The sequence below is a fragment of the Acanthisitta chloris genome, unplaced genomic scaffold (assembly GCF_000695815.1).
Source record: "Acanthisitta chloris isolate BGI_N310 unplaced genomic scaffold, ASM69581v1 scaffold23890, whole genome shotgun sequence".
NCBI lineage: Eukaryota > Metazoa > Chordata > Aves > Passeriformes > Acanthisittidae > Acanthisitta > Acanthisitta chloris.
In genome coordinates, this window is record NW_008651444.1 from 53,151 (window position 1) to 62,524 (window position 9,374).

The following is a 9,374-nucleotide window of genomic DNA, read 5'->3' on the forward strand; positions in this document are numbered from 1 at the left end:
CCCGTTCCTCTGTCTATGTCCCTCTGAGTGGCAGCCCAGAGAGGTGAACATGTAGCTGGACAATCTGCTTCCCACCTCCACTTTCCCACATGGACCCCCTCAAAGCAAACAAACAAGCAAACAAAAACCCCAAGGGCAGAAGGAATACTTATATTTAAGGCCTTTAGTGGGGTAAGTACTTTTGCAGCCTAGATGGTCCTGAAATGAGCTGTTGAAATTCCCTCTGAGTGGCAGCCCAGAGAGGTGAACATGTAGCTGGACAATCTGCTTCCCACCTCCACTTTCCCACATGGACCCCCTCAAAGCAAACAAACAAGCAAACAAAAACCCCAAGGGCAGAAGGAATACTTATATTTAAGGCCTTTAGTGGGGTAAGTACTTTTGCAGCCTAGATGGTCCTGAAATGAGCTGTTGAAATGATGGCAATCTATATGTCTTGAAACATTTCTAAGGAGATAAGGGAGTGTGGTTGTATGTATAGACCTGTATAATTCAGTAGGAGTCCAGGTAAACCTGGGACTAAACCAGAGCATGCTTAGACATTGAAACTCTGCAAGTGTTTGTAAAAGCAGAAAGTTTTAGAAACAAAATGTATCTTATAAAGGAATATATGACCTGAAAGTCTGGGTAAATAAGCCCATTACAGGCATTATTTTAAAGTTTTATGCTTTCACAAGAGGTTGAGCTAGATGACCTCCTGGGATTTTTTTCAATTTAAATTTATCAATGATTTTGTGAAATGCATTTGGCTCTTTGGCACTGAGAGATAAAATGCTGCATCAATATTTATAGCTCAGCAATGTAAATTTTCTCTAAAATCACATATCAAAATTATAACTTGAATAGCTGGTAATCAGATGTCCTCTATCTTCAGTATGAGATACAGCTAAAGCATATTTTCTCACTTCTTCCATCAGCTATAGATAATATTCCCCTGTCACCTCTCTGCTATGATACTACTTTGTAACCTCCTCATATTTATGTTGGTTTTCCTGCTTAATGTTTTGTAAGCCTCAGACCAATGTTAGATTTACTTAGTCTATTTTACTTATACTGGCTTTGGATTATCAATATAATACTAATAATAATTATTATTACACATTTCTGATCATAGAGAGTGTTCTGCTTCCTTCAGCCTTTTACAGTTGCAAGGAATTGTTTCATCTTCAGACATGAAGGTGTAAAAACAAATCTTCTGTCATTAAGGTCAGTGAAACAAGGTTTGGTTCCATCTCTATGACTGAATGAAATCCTGAGGCTTTGATGACAATGAGACTTTAGCTACCAAGTAAAATGATTCTGTCATTTCACTGTCTTATTTCCATAATATTACTGTTTTGCTAGGAAAAGTAAAGTCTCTTACCTTTCTGCTGTTCTTGAAAATAATACTTTGCTTTCACAATGTATTTCCAGAGGTCTCTCAAGTGTTATTTGCCATTAATTTTATGTTTAGTATTCTAGCATTTCGCATCAATAATCAAGTTTACCTTATTCAGGGTAATTTAACTTACCATTCAATCCTGTGTTTTAAGGGAAGGACAATCTGCCTCTTTTATTCATGGATATAGTGTGTCCCTCTCTTTGAGGCATTACAGACTCTGCCTTATTGGCCAGATTTTTCTCCTGCTTAATATACTGAATAGACCATCCAATCCCTCTCTTTCAAAACATTTTTAGATGGTGATTTAGAGAGGCATTCTAGCTTGTTAACTATTAACCAGCAAATGTACCTATCCATTACAATTACTGAGTTTATGGCATTGCAAAATTTCTAAGGGGGCCTAAAAATACTTCTGTTATCTCCATTTCCCTCCCAGCTATGCCTGATTCTGTGCACAGATCATGTTCTCTCTGTTTTTCAGTTCTGCATATTATAGTCATGCAGATAACAAGAGTTCAGGACAGGATCTGCTCGGTGCAGTTTATGAGATTTGGTGAAGTCAGTGGGATTAGCCGTTGGGGGTCCCCTTGGCCTACATGCAGTTTTAAACCATTTACTCCTAACCCCATTCAAACTTTTACTCTATATTCAATCAAAACCTTGGAATTCTTTCCAGGAAAGCTGACTTCCTTGTTTTTTTGGGATGCAGAGAAGGGCAGGCAGGAAATGATAAAGCTTTGTAATCATAAGGGAATTTGATAATTGCTTCCAGCAATAGATTGGGTCAAAAACAAAAGTAGTAAGACAATATTGGGGTTCTTTGGGGCATGTTTGCTGTGTTTGCTGTGTAGTTTAGAGATAACTGAACTTATTTAACCCAGATAACTTAAGTACTCTCAGCACTCTAACCTGACAGCACAGAGCTCAGCTGTGCTGATTAGATGTACATAAAAAGAATGGCAGTGTCAGGTCTCTGCAGTGGATGATCCTATCCAGCAATAACAGATCACATGAATCATTGTACTGATACCTACCTTGGATTTTATGGTTAAATTAGCTACGATAAGTGCAATATACTGAATCTCTGAGGGTCTGGCATTTTTTTTCTTATGCAGAAAAAAATCTGAAGCAGTTGAAAAGCCCTTACGTTCACAAAATTATGTTTTATAATTCAAATGGACCAGCATAGATTAATGTTGGCTGTTCATCTCTTATATTCTTCAGACAGGAGATTCATGTCCTTCCCTGTACAATCAAGTATTTCATGTTCCAAATGGCACTTGAGGTCTGCTGTTCCGCTGTCTGCCTCTGCCTAGTATATAGGGCAAAAGGAATAACATGCATTTTTCAGAATACATGAGAAAGAAAACAACTGCTGTAACTGATCTCCTTGTCTTAGCTCCTTGTTGCAAACAGAACTGTTTAGCAAAAGTGACAGTGCCTAAAATTCTAATGCCAGGCTTCTTAAAAACTGAATTGAATTTCTGTCAAGTACTGTCACACTTGCTAAACAGCTGTGTATATGAGGGTGACCTTGAATATCCAGATTTGAGTGTCTACTTTCACTGTTTCACTTCTGCTTTGATAGGATCTCCCATAACCAGCTCTTCAGTGACAGTCCAAATCATACACTGTGCACAGCTGCAGGAGGATGAACAGAAGAACCAGCTGTGGAGAGGGGCTGGAGAGTACAGAGCTCTGCAGTCGGCCCTGGACCCCTATCTCTCTTGGGGGCTGGGTACATGGGTAAGCAGCATGATTGTCTTTGCTATGGCCTTGCCAAGCTGGTGTAATTACTGCTGGGAGCTGTTAACCAGACAGTTTAAATTCCAGTTTAAACTGAATCATCTTCTGTAACCAAGAGGAGTTTAAAATTGACATGCCTTGACCAACTCAGCTAGAGTGAGAGTGACTACTTAACATTAACTTTTTCTCTTTCACTTAAAATATTTAGCAATATGGGAGATACTGGTGGACTGAGACTGTGGTGATGTTGATTTAGAGTTCTGAGCAGGTAATACATTTTGTATTGCTGAACGTTTGTAGTATCAAATATTTCCTTAATGATGTTTGTCTCCCTTCCCCTAATTATGTTTGAGTTTCTGTTGCTGTGGAGTAGGAGAGATCAAAAAATTCTCATGAGTTATGCACTGTTTGCAAAGGACCACATCAAATAACATGGAAAAGCAATGTATTTTCCTCATAAACAGTCAGCAGTGCAAGCACCTGCTCTTCTTGGAAGGTGAGAGATCAGTTAGCAACTGATGTGATCTTTGGCTTTCCCATTAGTTCCTTAATATTGGCAGTGTGTGGACCAAAACCCTTGTTCCCCTCATCTCAGCAACATGGCCACACACCTCTTGCAGACACCTCCTCTGAACCACAACCATTTGTTGTCCTCCACTTTTGTATTCTCAGTGTACAAGCACAGTCTGAGCTTCAGAAAATTGTGTCAGATGAGGAGGGGAGGGGGTTACCACATAAACACTCACCATTCAGGAGCCTGCCATTTGTGTTCATCTTTTTCTCCAGCCTATCATGAGACAGTAGAAATGAGATCCTCCTCCGAAGAGGCAGATATCATCTGCTTCATAAAATATTGGTCATGATGACCTTCTAGTGAATTATTGTAGTATTTCTTTGCTGCTAACCATTTCTTATCTACCATTCTGCTTGTTCATCAAATCAAAGCAACACAAAGTGCCTTTTGAGTTTGCAACAAATATTTATTTAACAAAATGGATGCCACCAACATATCTCCAAAATGCAGGTATGTATAACAAATGTAACAGCGGTTGGTTTCCAAAATGAAATCAACATCAAATTTAAGGCAGGATATTCTGTGAGTTTTCATGCAAGAGCATATTCAAATGTTCCTTTATCCAACCCCTCAACTTCATCTTCCCACGTAGAAGAAGGCATACTGCTGTAGGGGTCTAGCAGGATTTTGAAGCATCTGATGATTAGAAGTCCCAAGAAAACACACAAAATCCCCACAAAGGCAAAGCCAGTTTTTTGCTCTAAAGTCAGAGAGAAGGCAGACACTTCGTTGACACTCATGCTGGCTGAAGTGTTGCTGCAGTAATTACTGCTCATCATTGGACATCACATCCTGGCGACTCTGTGGGATTTTCACCTCTATTGCTTCTTTGCCTGCATAGAAAAGTCGAATCAGTGTGGTTAGGTCTAAATGGGGTGCATATATCTGAGCTGTAGCATATGAACATTTGGAAATGAAAACCAGCTTGTATTTTAGTGGTGTCCTGTTGTTTTTCACATTTAAATTAATGTGATAAAATTGCAACTTTTAGCCTCTACACACCATCCACTTACTGGCCTCTGTTATGAGATAGCAAATTCACAATTTTCTGTTTTTCTGTCTCTTCAAAACAGCAATTTCAGCACGTGGCTGTTGCAAACAACATTTTGTCAGACTGGGCACAAGTCTGCAGATTCTGATTTGGCAATATTCACTAAGGTATGTTTTCTGAAAGGGCTTTACATCTCTGTCCTTAAAGCAGTTAAACTTGCATTGACCTCAAAGGCCATTTCAGCCAAATAATGTGGATTTAGCTCATTTGATTTAGCTCCTAAGTCTAAATAAATAGATCTAACTTGTAAAATAAAACATTGTATGTGTAATTTTAGTGAAGTCTTGGGCTCCAGTTTTAGAAAAAAAATACTGTGTATATTTTGAGCTTGTAAGAAAGTGAGAAGATTGGCAAAATTACCCCTTTACCTTCCTCTACACATGTCCACTCCTGTGTATGACCGAAGATGGTGGGAGAAGAGACGGCAGAATTAAATTCCCTTCCCCTAAATCTTGTCCTCTTTTGTTACTTCTTCTTGGTCTTCACCTTAAATCCATACACATCCTGCCATTTTTACTGGCATAGTAAAGAGGTCTGAACATGCTCCTCATGTTGCTCAGGGGACTGACCTTGATGTGTTTCTTATAGAGGCAAGATGCTTGAACAACTCAACCCTGCCACTGCCACCAGGAGAGCTCTGCATGTTTCCAGCCAGGAGAAACTTCTCATTTTTGTGTTTTTAAGGAGATCTTGTGTATAGATTTTAGTTGGGGGTAGGAATCGTTTTGTTTTATTTTAGGTTTTCCATCACATCTTTCTTTTGTCTCTATAGACAGCAAGAGAATTGGGAGGACTGGGACATCAAAATTGCCAAAGGACAAAGACATTTTTATTCTAAGGTTAGAGCTTGAGGCTTTCTGGTTCTTGCTAACACCTATTTAATGAACGTGCCTCAAGGGAAAACTCTTTGTTAACAATTCAACCGTCTTTTCCCCCAGGGAATTACCAGTATCCATTTATTTCTTGGCAGAGTAATTAGGCCACTCAGAGCTCTGTGCTGCCATGGCTACACTGCTTCAGGTACCTGCTCTGCTAAGCCAGGTTAAAGGGACCTCCAATAGCTCTACTCTACTGCAGTCATGACTGAAAGGAGCCATACCCTGAGTCAGTCTACAGTTGAGAACAACAGAAAAAGTAAAAACAAGATTTGGTATTCCTGAGCAGGCAGAAATGGACAGAACTTTTATCTTGTTTGGTGTCTCCTTTCTTACTTCAGAATTTGTGGGATTTTTGACTGTTATCCTAAAGAACGAAAATTTTAAAACAAAAAGACATAAGTTTGTTTTTTTTCTAAAATAACCCTCAATACAGTAGATATTAAATAATATGGTTTCCTATTACTGCCTTTACCCATTTGCCAGATCATAACAACCAACGTTCTATTTATTCTAGCGAGCTGTGTATGAGATCATCCTTCCTTGTTTGAATGATATTCTGCTCTTTGGGTCATGCTGTTTTAATTCCTGTTAAGTTGGAGAAAAGGTCCAGAGATAGGCTATGGGAATTAGAAGTAATGTCAACAGCAACCAATATTTATTTTCTGAAAATACATCATAGTTTGCCCACCCACTGTATGGATTTTCATTGGGCAAACTTCCAATTTTTCTATTAAGTCTGACCTTCTGCAGGAAAAAAAAAAATCACAGAAAGTTCAATATCACAAATTTATGTCACAAATCAGTTGATTTGAACAAGAGCCAGTCAAGGAAAAAAATTACTTCCCAAAAGTCCTAGGACAGTGAGTTATAAAAATTAAATTGAAGAGGAGACTGAGGGGAGACTTCATTGCTGTACAGAGCTTCCTCAAGGAAGGAAGTGGAGGGACAGCACTGACCTCTTCTGTCTGGCCACCTGTGACAGGACCTGAGGGAATGGTCTGAAGTTGTGTCAAGGGAGGTTTCGGCTGGAAATTAGAAAATGGTTTTTCCCTCAGAGGGTGGTTGGGCACTGGAACAGCTCCCCAGGGAACTTGCCACAGCACCAATCCTGACAGAGTTCAAGAGTTGTTTGGACAATGCACATGGTGTGATTCTCAGGGATGTCCTGTGCAGGGCCAGGAACTGGACTAGATGATCCTCAAGGGTCCCTTCCAACTCTGATTATTCTGTGATTCTGTAAATTCAAGGCTTATACAGGAAAATGATATGTAGTCACTACCTGGAAAAGCCAGACCCAAAAAACTCAGTTCCTATCTTGAAAGATCTGGAGAAAATTCTTAGGGATAGGCTGGCCATGGAGAACCCTGCATTTGAGCCGAGTTCAGACAAATATGTTTGTTTGACACCATAGAGAGTCATTTTCCAAGAATGAGACTTCCAGTCTTACTAATTTTGCAGGTTACACGCTGGAATCAGTGGGATTTGTTTGTACGTTATGTGCTTGTCAGGAGACCTTATGGGGCAGATCTTTGTGCAAAGCTTGACTGATGCTGAAACACAAAGAAATGGGTATCTTAGTCATATTTGACAAAAGTTTGGCTGAAATGGCTGCAGGAGAAAACAGTGTGCATTTTGCTTAGGGGGGATTGGTTCTGGGTGCAGCTTTGTCTTCTTTTCCTTGTCCTGAATTTCAGAAATTGTAATTGAAGCCTTAAAGTTCATATTTTGCTCTAATTATGTATCCCAAAACCTGTGGTAATAAGACTGACCTTGAGTGCCTTTTTATTGTTTTCACATTTTAGTGCTGCATACAGGTTAGATGTCCTCTCCCAGTTAGTCACAGACCCTGTCATTTGCTGCAGTGTATGTGTCAAGTCCTGAGTCAGAAGACTGTGAATGCTAACTACCATGGACTGGATCCAAAAATCCTCAAAGATAGCCTTTAGGACAGCATGATGTGGATAGGCATTATGTCAGTTAGAATTTGCAGAGCCATTCTGTGGGGGCTGGCCCCAGACTGAGCTTGACTGGTTTTTTTACAGGTCAAGACTCTGCTCTTCCTTTGATTCGTTGTCTGTATAAAAACACTGGCAAAAAGAAGGCTCCTTAACACCTTGCTGTGAAATAAAAAGCCATTGGAAGCCCTTCTGAGGCCAGAAGAAATAATCAGAGCCCTAAAGAAACAGGAATGAGGAAAACAGCTTAGCATGTAGACCACTGAGCTCAGAAGAACAGAGGTATGAGCTGGGGCTGCTGGCTGCACCTGGGTGGGGGGATGAAAGGGAACACCATGGGTACTAAAAGTATAGTGAGGCAGCTGGAAGAAAGATGTTGAAATTCTTATTCCAGCAGCACCACCAATCCAACTTTGCCAAGGTTTGGTATGGATTGAAGATCCCTGCCCCAGCTCTTTGGTGGTTTGGGGTGAGAAGGTGTCACCTTTTTCAGACCTAGCCTTTACTCTCTTGTTTACAGTGAGACTGAGGATATTAACAAAGTAGCCAGAATAATCTTCCTTGTATTTTGGGTTTCAGTCCTTCTCTCACAGAACCCCCTACAGGTTTTCTTTTTCTAATGGCTCAGAACTGGGTATTTTATCTTTATGTGATCTCAAGCTGGGAGCATTCATCCTCTTGGCATGATTAAGCCTCAGGTGCCTGAAAACTCACTTCATAAATGATAGTGTGTAACAAAATGGACCAAATCAGTGGCCATCTGTTCTCCTCTTGGATGTCTGCAGCCCAGCTGCTGGTTCATGGATGTGGTCATTCTGAAAGTGCTTCAGTAGTAGCTTCAGTCCTGAGCTTGTGTTTGAGCATCAGCAAACCTAACTTGAAAAGATGTTGGTGTGGTTAGGGACATATAAACAGGCATTCTCTGGGAGTTTTGGAAGCACCTCCTTTGCACTTAACTATCTGTTCAGGGAAACTGAACTCTATTCCAGAAATGCTATTACAGAAATTGGGCATAGGAGGTGGTAGGATAAAAAGATTAACAGTGGAAAAGTCCTAATGAAATAGAAATCAGCATGAATATGGAATTCTCCAAAGGGTCTGAGCTACCTGAATTAACAACATATGGCCAGAAATGCTGCAAAGGCAGTACTGTGACCACACAGCCAGACCTGTCATACTCCTGTGCACGCTGCCTGCCTGTATTCTCTAAATTGCTGGCGAGAAGACTCTCTTCAGGGTACTGGTTCTAAGACAAAATACAGGAAGGTGAAGACAGGAAGGCCAAGGCATAGATGCCCAGCAAATGAAGGCATGGCTAACTGCTCTGCAAGGAGAGCAAAGCCCCACACGAACCGGCAGGCACTGTTTTTGCAGCATGGTAACTCAGGGTGCAAGCAACACTTTTCCACATAAACAGCATTCCCCTGCAAAGGAGCAGCACTGGGCAGTGACACTTCCAGCCTTCCGACAAGCAATGAATTGCAGAAATTAGATTTCATCCTTAGCAAATACACAAGCCTGGAGTCTCCAGTGGACAAGAGCTCCCGTGCTGCGAATTAATGCAGTCTAGATTTCTATAATATAGAGACGCAGGAAAATAAAACGTTCACTAGCATCATCCTTAACTTGCGAACGTGAAAAAGTGTTGCCCGCTTCCCCGGGGATGGAGGCTGTGAGCGACAGAGCACCTGCAAAGCAATTGTTGCTGTAGGACTGCGTTCCCCGGAACGCCGGAGCGCAGATTTACGCGCTCCCCGCTCTCCCCGCCGCCCCGGGATGCTTCCCCCCC

At 40.9% G+C, this 9,374-nt stretch overlaps 2 protein-coding genes across 2 annotated transcripts in view; both read right to left on the reverse strand.

Moving 5' to 3' along the window:
* Nucleotides 1-1,522, reverse strand: part of SLC12A1 (solute carrier family 12 (sodium/potassium/chloride transporter), member 1) — a 49,643-nt gene extending 48,121 nt beyond the window's left edge. The window contains exon 1 of the mRNA XM_009073428.1: nt 1,364-1,522. The gene's annotated coding sequence lies outside the window, so the exon portion shown is untranslated. The remainder of the gene's footprint in view (nt 1-1,363) is intronic.
* Nucleotides 1,523-4,231: 2,709 nt separating this feature from the next.
* CTXN2 (cortexin 2) lies at nt 4,232-4,480 on the reverse strand. Its single transcript, XM_009073439.1, has one exon. The coding sequence runs from the start codon at nt 4,478-4,480 to the stop codon at nt 4,232-4,234; it is 249 nt and encodes an 82-aa protein (XP_009071687.1).
* Between the last annotated feature and the right edge of the window lie 4,894 nt (nt 4,481-9,374).